The sequence below is a fragment of the Coenobita brevimanus genome, chromosome 57 (genome assembly GCF_032717465.1).
Source record: "Coenobita brevimanus isolate Jiangsu-jjx chromosome 57, ASM3271746v2, whole genome shotgun sequence".
NCBI lineage: Eukaryota > Metazoa > Arthropoda > Malacostraca > Decapoda > Coenobitidae > Coenobita > Coenobita brevimanus.
The window spans coordinates 5,808,601-5,823,600 of NC_137010.1; the positions used below are offsets into that span (position 1 = coordinate 5,808,601).

General features: G+C 43.4%; 1 protein-coding gene across 2 annotated transcripts in view; it reads left to right on the forward strand.

Annotated features, from left to right (window-relative positions):
• Positions 1 to 15,000, forward strand: part of Gp93 (heat shock protein 90 Gp93) — a 47,220-nt gene that overhangs the window by 12,551 nt on the left and 19,669 nt on the right. For both annotated transcript variants that reach the window (XM_080274172.1, XM_080274173.1), the window contains exons 3-7: positions 708 to 806; positions 3,578 to 3,703; positions 8,093 to 8,230; positions 9,568 to 9,736; positions 11,767 to 12,314. In XM_080274172.1, coding sequence (XP_080130298.1) covers positions 708 to 806; positions 3,578 to 3,703; positions 8,093 to 8,230; positions 9,568 to 9,736; positions 11,767 to 12,314 — 1,080 coding nt within the window. The remainder of the gene's footprint in view (positions 1 to 707; positions 807 to 3,577; positions 3,704 to 8,092; positions 8,231 to 9,567; positions 9,737 to 11,766; positions 12,315 to 15,000) is intronic.

Here is a 15,000-nt window from a genome sequence, read left to right on the forward strand (position 1 = left end):
ATGGGGTTGCCCCTCATCCACTCACTCAACGTAGAGATGCCGTATGGTCCCTACACTGAGTGACAAGCCAAATGGTTTTTTGTACCCTGGAAACCATGTATTATGTTGGGTGGTAACCATATAACTGGGGTTTTTGGCCGGGTTAAGTGTCCCCCAGATTCCCTACCTAAAATCACATAATCATGGCAAATGAAACTATCTTCGTGTTCTAGTATATACCTGTGATTGCCAAGCAGAGAGATGATCTGTGTAAAAGTTTCCTCTTAGTGGAACCAAGCTAACCTGTTTAATCTGGCCTCCAGGACGCATGGGGATATTTCATGATAATTTTGAGAAAAATCTGCGTCTTATATGCTGCGAAATGTGGTATACTCTTCAGAAAATGGGCAGGTCCACTGATAACATTATTAACTTTTATTGTTGAACCCAGAACGCCAGCTGTTGAGAGTTCATAGCTCTGGTAGTTGCATTTTTTCATCGGGTTTCAGGGTTTCACTCTCCTTATACTGATGGAAATAGCTAATGTAGCTACTAGCTATATAGGAATGTTAATTACAAGACCTTTAAATTAGTACATTTATGGTAGGTGTTGTACAGTACATGTGTAACAGTATTTAAGAAATTTTTTATAGTAACAGTACATGGTAGGCTTCTGTAACAGTTGATAGGTCAGGAGATAAAGCTAGTAATAAATGATTTTCTTGCAGATAAAAGAAATGAGGGAGAAGGCTGAGAAGCATATGTTCCAGGCTGAAGTCAACCGTATGATGAAGCTAATTATTAACTCTCTGTATAGGAATAAGGAGGTAAGAAATTTTCACAGTTTAGATGTCATAGATTAGTATCATAACTGGTGTGTGAAATCTAATCTGTTGAGATGAAAATTAATGAAAGACTGTTTTTTTATGAAACAAAGTTAATACAGTAATCCCTCGATTATCTGATGTAATAGATGCAGGTCTGGATATAGGTTCTGTCTGGATATTGGACTTCTCCCCAGGCCTTCGTTCGCACATAACCTAACTTTGAAAGCCAGTGTAAAAGGCCACTACAGTACATCATAAAACACTTGTTCCTCTTGTTTAGTACTACTCTATCTGGTCATGCAGTCCTGTAATCCACAGGCAAGCACTCATCATGGCCAAGCAGACCCATCAACTACAGACAAGCAGTCACCACTGCAGGGTCATACTCTGCAGTGACATGAAAACGTGAAAAAAAATGGCTACACAAGAAAAATGCCGTGGGCACACAAAACAATGGTAGAATGGAATAAAATGAGAAAATAAAATAAAATCATGGTGCAGTACAGTAAGCTAGAATAAAATTGGTCAACACTCAAGATTCAACCATCCCACATCAATCTTACCCAGGATCTCCCTCATCTCCTGAGTCCTCACTACCCTCTTCCTTTTCCCTGATGAAGGGGCCATCATCACACACATAGGAAGAGGCATGCAAGGAATAGCAAGGCCTGAAGCAGGTAGGAAACCACAAAAACCACAATGTGTGCTGCGATAACAACTGTCTGAGAGGAGCCGTTTACAGTACGGGAGTCTACTGAGGATCTACTACACGAATGGTTCACCACAAACAGGCTCAAAATAACCCCTGCCAAATCTACAGTGACGTCTCACAAACTGGACAGCAGAACAGTCACATCCCACACCTCACCATAAACAACACTCCCCTACCACACACACACACACCCAACATCCTTGGTGTAACATACAATACATCAATGTCATTTAAGCAACACATCACAAACATTAGAAATAAAATAACACCAAGACTCGGTGCTTTGTGGTCACTTGCCCATACAACATTCAGACACAACAATGAAACCATCACCACAGTATACAAACAATTCATACGTTCAGTGATGAATTATGCAAGCCCTACTTGGGCTTCTAACCTCACCAAAACACACTACAGCACTCTACAGACCATACAGAACAAGGCCCTAAAAATAATCACAGGCTGCACAGCTACTACACCCACAGACCACTTTATCATGAAACCAAAGTCCTCAAAGTCAAGGATCACTTTGATATGAGAGGCACCCAGTTTCTTGCTGCAGCCTCCACAAACCCATAACATCCACTACAGTACATGGCAGCACATCCATCCACACCAAGGAACATCAAAACAACACCCAGGACACGATACCATACACAAATGCTGTCATCTCCCCCGCCTCGCCCGCCTCAGACCAGCTTCCAGAAGCATATCCACACTCGGATCACTTGCCGCTCCATTCAGTCACTTAGTCAACACACAGCTGCATGCATGGCCTCCTGACATCCACCCTTCTGAATCCTATCTTCCTTGTGAGGACAGGATCCACCTGGCCAGGCTGAGATGTGGGCACCATCCAGCCCTCTTAAGCTACCAGAAGAGACTGGATGACTCCGTCGCTGATGCCTGTTCAGGATGCAACACTGCACCCCATACTATTAAGCACATTATGGAAGACTGCATTGCACACAATCACCCTCCAATAACACAACATACACACTGAGAGCTCTGTGGGAAAGCCCGGTCTCGGCCATGGCATTCCTAAGGGACTCGAGGCTGTTAGACCAGACTGCCTAGGGAACTACTACTACTACTACTGAGGATGTCCCTGACGGTCAGTGGGTGAACTACCCAGCCAGATGGGGTGGCACAGCCGGGCTATTCCTGCCCGGCAGGGTGGGAAAATGTGCGGCCATAATTTCTGTGTGGACACCAGCATTTTATCTGGATAGTGGGAAAAAATGTTCAATTATGTAATGGTTTAATACAGCCAGATCACAGCATATGGATAATGGATGGTCCGGGTAGTGGTTGTCCGGATATTCGAGAGATTACTGTATTTGGATGTAGCATATAAATGTGGCAGAATGAAGTTAAAATTACCTGAAGCGCTTTCTTTTCCAGAAGGATTGTTACTGTACTTTGAGGTTGAGACCCTGTGAATGATTGGTTGTATGCTTTAGAAATTGCTTTCTCAGTGCCTATAGGTATTAATTGGTATAGGTTACTTGTATTATAACTTTGGTATGAAAGTGCTGTAGGAGTGAGATGTGTGGCACCGAATGATGGAGGCTTACTTAAAGTTTCAGAACATCTAGTGGGATTAGTCTTTTTGAGATTTACTTTAACATTGGAAAGGGAATGATAATGTGGAAGAATGGATCATTACAGTAGTGATAAGAATAAGTTTAAATGTAGGACAGAGCCTGATGATATAGCCATACCCTGTTAAGGAAGCAGAAGGGGAAAATTGACCTTAACAGGAGGAAGCTATTTGGGTGAACAAGAGGCTAAAGGAAAGGTTTTATTTTGTGTATTGTGGAGTGTGTAGGTTATAGAGTAGCATTTGTATGTTTTGGGGCCAGAAATTGCAGTCACATAATCTTAAATGTGGAGTGTAGGAGTAGATAAACAGCTGAGTGTATCATGAAAGTTGTGAATTTGCTTGGACTTTCTTCCCTGGTGTTAATTGAACTAAGCCACAGAACGAAACTGGGTAGAGTTAAGGTGACGCCTTTGATCTAAATTTACTTTAACCTAATATTGTCAATACTTTCAGATCTTCTTGAGGGAACTGATCAGCAATGCATCAGATGCTCTCGACAAGATTCGCCTTCTCTCCCTCACAGACAAAGAGGAACTGGAAACCAATCCAGAACTAGTCATCAGGATTAAGGCAGATAAAGTAAGTTGGGGTATTGGTGGTACTAATTCATTATCCATTAACCCCTCCATGCTGGGCTGTTTATAATGCCGTTGTTCTCACTATGGGCATTATTAAAAAAATAGCCTGTTTTCAAACCTTAATATCTCTGAAACTATAGCAGTTAGGGAAACAGATTAAAAACCATATTACTCACCAAATCTGCTTCTTGTAAATGAGAGTATTCCCAGGTCTGTACTGTAGGTCATCGCATTGACAAGTAATGATGTAATCTATCAACCTATCTATAGCCCGACGCCCTAATCCCGCAAAGGGTGGCCGCAGACAAAACTCCTCCAAATCGCTGTCACCCACCATTTGACTACCCTCCCCCCAACTCACTCCCCCCCTCCCTCATATACCTCTCAACTCCATCCCTCCACCTCATCCTTGGTCTACCCCTCCCTATCCCTCCCTCCACCTCACCTACATAAACCCTCTTAGTCAGTCTTTCATTCTCCATTCTCTTCACATGTCCAATCCACCTCAGTGTATTTCTCCTAATCTTCTCAACCACATCCACATCCACCCCACAATGTTCCTTCACCTCTTCATTCGTCAACCTGTCCCTCCACGTCACTCCACATGCTCCTCACAAGTAACTGATTTCCACTGCTCTCACTCTTGACTTGTTCCCCTCTTGCAAGGTCCACGCCTCACTTCCATACGTCAGGGTAGGGATCACAATACTATCATGCAGTGACTTCTTAACTTCCATACTCACCTCCCTATTTCTCATCACTGCTTTCAGTGAACCAACGACCTTCCTTCCCTGCTGTACCCTTTCACGCACTTCATCCCCCAAAGTTCCATCCTAACTCATCACACTACCCAGGTACTTGAATGCACTCACATTCTCCATATCCTCACCATCCAACCTCACTGTACATTGGCTTCATTCCTCTTAAACAGCATAACTTTACTCTTGTTTACATTAACTTTCAGATTCCTCTTCCTACACACAGTCCCAAATTCATTCACTCAACCTTGCAACTCCCATTCATCTTCACTCAACAATACTGTATCATCAGCAAACAGCAACACTGGAATCTTCCAAATCTCACCCTTGTCCATTAGAGCAACCCTCACATCCACTGCCCTACCTTGCACCTCCTTTACAACCCCATCCATGTATATATTAAACAGCCATGGAGACATCACAAAACCCTGTTTGTCCCACATTGAGATCAAATAACTTGCTCAGCTCGCCATCCACTCGCGCCATAGCCCTAGCTCCTTCGTACATGCTCTTCACAGCACTTGACAATTTCCCCTCCACTCCATATATGCTTAATACCTTCCACATACCTTGCCTATCTATTGTCATAAGCTTTCTCCAAGTCCATGAAGGCAGCATACACTTTCTTTCCCTTCTCTAGATAAGTCTCCACTAAACACCTTAGAACAAATATCGGATCTGCACACACTTTTCCCTTCCTAAATCCCCCTTGTTCTTCTCCAAGTAGCTCCTCTGTCATATGCCTAACCCTGTCAATGAGTATACCATATATTTTTCCAGTCACACTAAGAAGGCAAATACCCTTATGGTTACCACATGCTTCTCTCTCCCCTTTTCCTCTATATAAAGGAACTATTATACCTGATTTCCAGTCCTCTGGAACCCTTCCCTCTTCCCAAGCCAATCTACAAAACTTCCATATCCACTCCACAACAATCTCACCCCCATATCTCTGCATTTCACCACACACTTCGTCAATTCCTGGGGCCTTTCCCATCTTGATCTTCATTGTTTCCACTAGTTCCGCCCTAGTGATCTCTTCCTCCTTCCTCTCATCTCTTCTTCTCCCAGCCATTCCCCAACCACTTAAACTCACACTGCTCACTCTCTGCATTCAACAAATCCTCAAAGTGCTCCTTCCATCTCCTCAACTTCTCTTCTGCACCAACAATCTGTTATTCCTATCTTTCACTCCCATACTATTTCCCCTTTCACAGTGCTTTACTTTCTTTACCTCCTTCCAAAACAATTTCTTACTCTCCCTCCATTTCACTCAGATTCCTTCCAAATTCTTCATCCACTTTCTTCTTACTCTCCTTCACCGGTCTCCTCACCTCCCTTCTCCTGCTCACATATACCTCTCTTCTCTGTCTGATCTTCTCCCCTACCTCTACTCGCTAGCCATTCACTATATGCCTTCTTCTGTTCCACAGCTCGTTTCACCTCCTCATTCCACCATGCTGTCCCTTGCACACCCCTGCATCTCCTCCTCACTCCACAAACCACCTCACATGCTGCGCCTATCTCTTCGTGAATATCTTGCATACGTCTTCCACCCCCTCCATCTGCTCTCATACCTTCCCAATCTTTCATCCACTATGCTTTTATACTCTGCCATTTTCTCATTATCTTGCAACTTCTCCACTCTTCTCACAGGAGCTGTTTCCTCCTGTCTTCCTTTTCGTCTCTTCACCCATTTTCTTTGCAGCTGTACCTTGGCCATCACTAAGTGATGATCTGAGACTCCATTCCCCCACCCTCTCCACACTCTTGCATCCAACACTTGTCTTCTCATTCACTCATCGTCTGCGTCTGTCATTGCCTTTCGTTCAACAAGTTCGCCATCCATCCTCATCATTACTCTCCATGTATACCTGTGGATCATCTTATGCCGAAAGTAGGTGTTAGCTATTGCCAACCCCTTACCAGCACAGATGGCCACCATAAGCATTACCATTCTCATCTACTTCAGCTGGCACACTCCACTGACCAACCACTCCATCTGCTCGTAGTTTCCCAACTTTGCCATTCATGTCTCCAATCAAAAGCACTCTCTCGCTCCTCTCAAATTTGTCCTTTTGTGCTTCTACACTCTCACAAAACTCATCTTTCACTCTCGCCACTCGGTTCTCTGTCGGCCCATACGATCATACAATCGCCCACGCTTGTATACCTACTTTCATCCTCACCCATACAATCCTTGCACCCACTGTTCCACACTCTTATATTTTCCCTCCTCTTCTTGCATATCATCGGACATACTCTCTCTCATTCTCATTAACTCCTGCACATATACCTAAACCATATTCCTACTCTCACCCTTTCACCTTTCCATTTAGTTTCAGTCCACATATATCCACTCTTGCATCCTCAAGCACCTGAACAGTCTCTCACTTCATCATTCACTCCTCTTACATTCCATGTTCCCACCCTCAGAATGTCGTTTGTCCGTTCCCTAGTCGTCAAGGTGTGGTCCGTCCTGGTCCGAGACGCATTATTTGCTTGTTTAGTTGGTTCTTTTTACGGGGTAGGGCAGTAACCCACGTGATGAAGAGTAATTTTTGGCGTGAGCGGTAGGCTGTATTCTTGCGTTTAGCGCGTGGCCCTGATTTTGGCTTCGCTCTTAACATAACTTATTGATTATTGATAAACTAGACACAGCGGTGTCGAAGGCATGCCCTTTGGCACTGTTAGTCTTTTACTAGTATCTTTGGAAAGAGGCTTGGCAGGTTAGATGAGGCAGAAGTCCATGTAAGGTGGGAATGGAATCGGAGAAGAAGGGTTAAGAAAAAATAGTCTTGCATCTGGGAAAGTCACTGAGACGACTGAGGTATGGTTGGCTCTGCTGGTGGGAGTCCCTCCCTAGTGTTTGGTGGAGAGGTAAAGTAGCGGCCACTTAAAACTGTGCCGGAAAAACAAGTACGGTTCCTACGGACACCCGGTGGCCTCCTGCCACCTCGTTTGTCTGTCCATACTGACATGTGGTAGTTAGGGGTTAAACATTGTAGATTGCTTGGCAAGGGCATAACTTTAAATTTTAGTCTGGAACAGAATATCTTACCCAGCATTTAGCATAAATTCTTGGGTTTTGGAGGAATTGGAGCCATAAAATGCCTTAATGTACAGTAGGTATCTCTGATTTTATTCGATTTTTTATAGCGATTTGAAGCTTGGACATTGTTGGAAGGACACAAGTCAAGGGTGAGAGCAGTGGAAATGAGAAATAAGAGGAGCCTGTGGAGTCACATGGAGAGACAGGCTGACAAATGAGTATATAAAGGAGCATTGTGGTGTGGATGTGGATGTGATAGGAAGCATTAGGAGGAACACACTGAGGTGGTTTGGCCATGTGGAGAGGATGGAGGGTGAGAGACTGATAAGGAGAGTGTATGTGAGTGAGGTGGAGGGGGGGAGAGGGAGGGGGAGGCCGAGGATGAGATGGAGGGATGAAGTGGAGAGGTATATGAGAGAGGGGTGTGTGAGTTGGGAGCAGAGCAGTGAAATGGCGGGGGACAGGGCGACATGGAGGTGATTTGTTTGTGGCCACGCTGTACGGGATTAAGGCGTCTGGCAATAGATAGATAGATTTTCTTTAAAAAGGGTAAGTTTCTTAAGGTCATTATCTTTTTCAGGACAACCATGTACTTCACATCACCGATACCGGTATTGGTATGACCAGGAACGACTTGGTCAATAACCTGGGCACCATCGCTAAGTCTGGCACGTCTGAGTTCTTCTCAAAGCTTCAGGAGTCGGAGAATGCCGATCAGGTTGGTTGACTTCGTAAAAGCTACTAGTACTTAAAGATAAGGCAGCTTAACATGGCCAATGAATTGTGGCCCAAATTCTTGATTCTTGGTGGTTTGAAGATAATTTAGGATAAAGTAATTGGTACTTGCATGTACATTGTGTACATTTGGAATGCTATGTTTGTCTGATTTTTCTTCACCCTACCCTATGGTAGGAAAGGAGGTCCGGGTGATGTCAAATTTTTTTAACCTCTAGGCACCGGGCATGGGTAGACCTATGCACGTCCCAGAACCGAGTTATTTCTAGGATAATCGATTTTCCCCAAAATAATTTTTTTTTCATTACAAATCACAAATGACAAAAAACACATAAAAAGCATGTACCTACTCTCTGTTGCTGATTTGGAGATGGTGTGGTGTGAGGGAGCAGGTGTGTGGTGGCTGGGCTGAGCGTGTTCAAGGTCGCGGTGGTGTGATGATGGTGGTTGGTGGAGAGAGGAGGGATATCATCTCGCGCCAGAATAAGTGTCGAGTGTGTCTGTTTCTCTCTCTAATTCACAATGCCTTATGAACACAATATTACAACTAAAATAGCAAAAAAACAAAAAGTACCTAATAAAGATATGCTTATTTTATGTTTTCCATGATATTTATTTTCAAACTTGTCTGTTTAAGTATTCAGTTATATAAACACCATTTATACATTATTTCACTGTTTTTAGTACTTCTTGACAATATGATACTCCCTAAAGGCTAGCTATGGTCAGTACAAGCATTTTCAAGCACCCATACACACTCCCCCACACCCCTCATGGCCCCCTAGTAGCCCTCCCCACTACCCCACCCCACCCTACCCTGCCCGACCCCAACCCCTACCCCGAACCAGTATCGGCTGGTTCCAAGGCCACTCTACACCGACCTCCCACCACCATCCACCACCCTCCCCCACAGCCCTCTTCCCTGCTGGGCTGCCCTCCCACCCACACCCCCACCCCCTCCCCCGGCCAGCCAGTGTGACTCCGCGCACCAGCCATGCCGGGAAAATACTGAGTCCATATGGCGTGCTATGAATTTCAAACTTGCCCACGAAAATTAAAACGTATGATGTGGACCGTAGGCGTCTACTAGCACGTCAAATGACTTGGACCAGCACCTAGAGGTTAAACTTTGGTAATTTGTGATAAAAGGTTGACTTAAAAACAATTTAAATTGTACACATATAGGAATTTCATTAATGAAAGTGTTTGCAGGATCTTTTTGATATGTTGTCTCTTAGTAAAAGAGTGTGTTATCGGGCAAGTGAGAGCACAATTTCCATTCAAAGTGCAAATCATTAATGGTAAACTGATTTCTTGCAGGCAAGCGATTTGATTGGTCAGTTTGGTGTTGGGTTCTATTCAGCATTCTTGGTGGCAGATAGTGTTGTGGTGACAAGCAAGCACAATGCTGATCGCCAGCACATATGGGAGTCGGACTCTGCAGAGTTCTCAGTGGTGGAGGATCCTCGTGGTGACTCACTAAAGAGAGGTGGGTGCATTATTGTGTACCAAGGTCTGACAAATGTGTAATTTGGTCATACCTGTTAGCTATTTCTGCATGTTTCCCCTGAGAATGGGACAGTTAAGGTGTTCCAGATAATTCCAGACTAAGCTAATTCAAAGGCACATTTCCAGCAACTGCTGGGAGTATTATCTGGTTATGGTGGGGGCACTCACCATCCACTCACTCAATGTAGTGCTGCTTTCGGGTGTCTGCCCGTTCCTTTCCTCCATCCTTCTTTCCTTCCATCCTCTCCTGTCTTTCTTTCCTTCATTCTTTCCTTGTCCTTCTGCCTACGGGTAACTTTACACTCCCTCTTCTGTGTTTCTTTCCTTCATTCTTTCCTCGTCCTTCTGCCTACGGGTAACTTTACACTTCCCCTTCTTTCTTTCCTTCATTCTTTCCTCTTCCTTCCACCCGTGGATGACTGTACACTGAGTGACAAGCCAAATGGTTTGCTCTACACCAGGAAACCATTTACTATGCTGGGTGGTAACCATATAACCAAATTATGGCACCTGGTGGTTTAGTGGGTAATTACGGCACTCCAGTCGTATTGAGCCAGTGAAGGTTTATATCCAAGGGATGGTTGGGGTTTATTGCTCACGTAATGCCACTCGGGGATGAGTGAGGCTGGTCACTCGTCTTAAATGTCGGGACCAACTTGCCTTTCCCTGGGCTCCTATGCTTCTCATGGGGCAACATAGGATTGGATGATGAATGATGAATAAATGATATAATAAGTCTTTTCAGTATCATTACCATAGCCAGCCTCAATATGGTGTTTCCTTGAGATGAAGTTTGATGTTTGAACTGTCATATCCTGTAAAAAAGGTTACCATTAACATTATCTTAGTATAATCCAGATAATGCCATACCATTAAGCTGGGAAGTATAGAGTGCTCATTCTCATGTGAGAATGGGGCACCTAACATTTTGAATACTAAACAGTGGTTGCATGAAATTGGTGAACCTTAGTTAAGGAGGCAGAAATGAGTCTCTTTGGTTACTGGTCAAATCCACTCTCTGATCTGACTACATACTACCATAAACCAAGCTGGAAAAGGCTAAGGTGCGTTCTCTGTGGAAACAGACGTTAGTCAAAGAAGCTTGTTAATGGAATATGAGGTTTCATTTAGGAATAATTTTATTAGGTAGATCTAGAACCTAACCTACTGTAGGTGGTGGTGACTATCATCACTCACTTGATGTAGTGTTGATTACTTTGTCTGCCTTCTTCCTATTTATCCCAATTTTCCTATCACTTTATTACCATTCTTTCATTCTCAAGTGGCTTTACATTGAGTGACAAGCAAAATGGTTTTGTGGAATGCAGGAAACCATTTACAATGCTGAATGGTAACCATATTACCAACCTTGTGTTCCCTGTGTAACAACAAGTGGGTTGGCAGAGGGGTTAGTGCACCTCCCTGTAAAACAACTTACTTGGTCAGACAGCTGACCCTTACAGGATTATGGTGTCTGGCTGTAGATAGAAACAAATAGAACTAAAACACTTGCACTGGAACAGTTTTAGTATTTGTTAGTTGGCAAATAGTTTAGTGGGTATTTTGAAACCCGATAGGAACCTTTTAGAAAGCTGATACTTTTGAGACTTTGAATAAAGATCTGTTAACCAAACTTCATTGATAGTCTCCAGAAGTATTATCCTGCTGCTGAATATTTGGTGAAAGTTTTACATTATTTACCGAATTAATTGGACTTGAAGTTGTAGTGGGTGCATTTTTCATACGCTGGTCAAGACTCTCATTGAGAACTGAGTAATGGTATTGGTAGTGGTGGTGGTGGGGAGGGGGGGATGAGGATTTGTTGGTGGTTCTGTGGAAGATTACTTTTGTAACAACCTTCAAATGTTTTGCTTGCCTCAGCCAGTGATGATATGGCCAGTATTCACCTCCTCCTAGCCCACCGTCTACAGTGTAAAACTCGAGAGTACGTTAACTATTAGCAGTACCAGTAAGTCATAAAACCACAGTAATTTGATTTTGCCTTTACAGGTACAACAGTCTCACTGCACCTGAAGGAGGAAGCATATGACTTTGTTGAGGTGGATACTGTGAAGACTCTTATTAAAAAGTATTCTCAGTTTATCAACTTCCCCATCTATTTGTGGGAATCAAAGACAGAGGAGGTAGAGGAGCCCATTGAAGAAGACGAAGAGGCAGAGGCAGACAAGGAAGACAAAGTTGAGGAAGAAGATGAGGAAGGGAAGGTTGAAGAGGACAAGGAGGAAGACAAACCAAAAACCAAAAAGGTGTCCAAAACAACATGGGACTGGACACTGGTCAATGATGCCAAGCCAATCTGGACCCGCAAGCCAGCCGATATAGAGGATTCGGAGTACGATGAGTTCTACAAGTCCTTAAGTAAGGACTCGAAGGAACCCTTGGCCAAGACTCATTTTGTAGCAGAGGGTGAGGTGACATTCAAATCCCTCCTGTTTATCCCAGAAGTTCAGCCCAGCGAGTCTTTTAACAAGTATGGAACAAGGACAGACAATATCAAACTCTATGTCAGACGTGTCTTTATTACTGATGATTTCCAGGTGAGTTAAGATTACTTATCAATTTGGATTATAACTCCTTCAAGCATTGATGCTTACTGGATCATTTCCATGCTGCGTTGAAATTTTAACTGGAAGGGGATCTGAGCTTATTTTGCATGAACTAGAATAAGTTGTCCTTGGTGAAGGGGTTCACATTGCTTAGCATGTTAATTTGTTTCAGACTTTGTAGTGAGTCCTTAACTAATGAAACATGAAGTTTACTTAATGTAGGCCTTAATTCCCTTTGTCTTGGATTGTTCAGGGGAATTTCTTATACACTGAAATATGTCAGTACCTAAAAGGGATGGTGAAAGAAATAATTTACTCCCTTTTTTTATACTGGTAAAGGATAGATAGGTTGTCATGGCAGTGAATAAAAACTATTGGAGTTTGTGGAGACATGCACTGGGTAGTGGAGGGTTAATTGGATTGAATATGCCAGTATTTTTTTGTGTTGAAGTTAATGAAGGCAAGGTCAGTGTAGGAAAATGGATTGCTGCAACAACCTTAATTTGGAACTGAATAATAAGTAGCAGAGGGTACTTGATATTGACATTATTGTATGGATGGGAGATGGTGTGTACAAAGGAGTACAAAGGAAAGCAAATAGCAACATTGCTGTTGGTCCTTCTGTGGCTGTTTGGTATAGGGAAGGTTGTAACAAAACTATTCTCTCATTTAACCCTTTAAACGCGGATCGTCGCGTTTGCGATGCTCGGCGAAAAGGACATAATGGCGGAGCATCGCGTTTGCGATTCTAGTAAATTTTGAATAACCACGGGCAAGCAGGCTCCAGCTGGTATTGTCTGTCAGTACCACCACCCTTTAACTACAGTTAGCATACTTTACCTTTGTACTACTGACCTCCATTGTTGCCAAGTATCTCATTTTTCCCCCCTCCCCCCCCCCACCACCACCACGGCCCGGCCAGCCTGGCTGTGATACAGGGCAGCGCTCTGACTGCTCAGAACTGTAAATCTGCGCTCTCCTCTCACAAGCAGTCTATGCTAATAGGAAACTCTTGTTTCCCCAGGTGTAACACTAGCTTTTTTTCTCACGGTTTGCCCCTGTTTAGCGTCGGTTTACTGCAGGCTTTCAAAGTGACATTATGGCGAGTTCTAGCTCTTCCGAGTCAGTGCAAGCGGCCGACAGGAACGAGAATAAAGCGACGGGCATAAGGCAGAATAAAAAGCGCGCTGCGGTGATTTTTTGGGAAGTAATATGATTGAAAATAATGTAGTATACATGTTTTTAGCTGTGAAAAGGGAAATGTTTTGAGTGATGGGAAGACCGCCGCCGCCTGCATGTCGGCCGTACGCTCCGTTGATTTTAGCCATATTTTCAGTGCTTATTGTACAAATACGGATTCCAAACTACATTTACGTTGTAGTATAAAGTTTACTGTGACAGAATGAGGCTGTGGTAGAGGGGAAACCAGGTTGCTGGAGGTGTGAAAGTGAAGATTTGGTTACCCAACGTTGCAAGTCTCCACAAGTCCTTGGGTAATCCACGAAGGCTCAACACCTGTCTCTGGAGAAAGCTGAATGTAAGTACTATCTGCCATACCAAGTATAATGTTCTAGGGTTAATCTCTGATTTTTGGCTAATATTTTCCTAGAGGTACTCAGACCGCGATACAACCCTGCCACTTGGGGGGGGGGGTCGACTGTTCACCGCTGCGTTTAAAGGGTTAAGGACAAGGGTAGACAAGCAGGAAGGGTTTGCTGTATGAAAGGGGAAAGTGCAGTTGAACTTGAGGATTACGTATGGATTGCAAGCATTGAATGGGTAAAAAAAAAACTATGGTGCATTAAGGAAATATCATAGTAGGAGTAGGGAATATGCCTAATTGGTGGTATGGTCAGTATAGTTTTGAGTGAAAAAACTTCGTACTGTGAGGAATGCTTGAGAGTTAGTGTTAGGGTGCATATACACATCTGCTGGAACAAGTGCTGACAACATGTAAACAACACAATAACGAACAGGATGCAGATATGCTGGGAACATCAGTGTCCAGATCATGTTGGCAACATATGAAGTCTCTGGTGCCTCGAATGAACACACTTATCCCATAGCCTCCGCTGCCAGCAGGTTTGAAGCTTCACTGTAACATGTTTGTGTACATCTGTCCAAACACTGCAGCATACAGGTATCCAAACATGTTTTTGGCTATTGTAAACACATGCTCAAGTACACATGTGGACTTTCCCTTAGATTCTGATGTTGAATCAGAATGGTTGACGAATGTTAGAACTGAATGGGTTGAGTTTTAGACATGAAAAGTGTTGTACTTTTCATTACAGTTAAGAATTCCCTGTATAAAAGTTAGTTGGACAGTTTTTACTTTGGAATAGAGTAAAGAAGTGACTTACATTGAGTGAATTGATTTTTTAATTTCCATGGGCACTGAAAACCTAATTTACTGATTCCTAGATCCTAGTCTTGCAGTTATAGTTAAGAATTTAAGTATATAACCTTCTTTAATCTTTCTACAAGGGGTGGTTGTGGTTTATTGCTCACGTAATGCCACCCAGGGATGAGTGAGGCTGGTCACTCCTCTTAATGTCAGGACCAACTTGCCTAGTCCCACACTCCTACACTCCTCTTGGGGCAACACAGGATTAGATGATTGATGATGATGATGATGATGACTGATGGTGATGACCGATGACGATTGATGTTGATT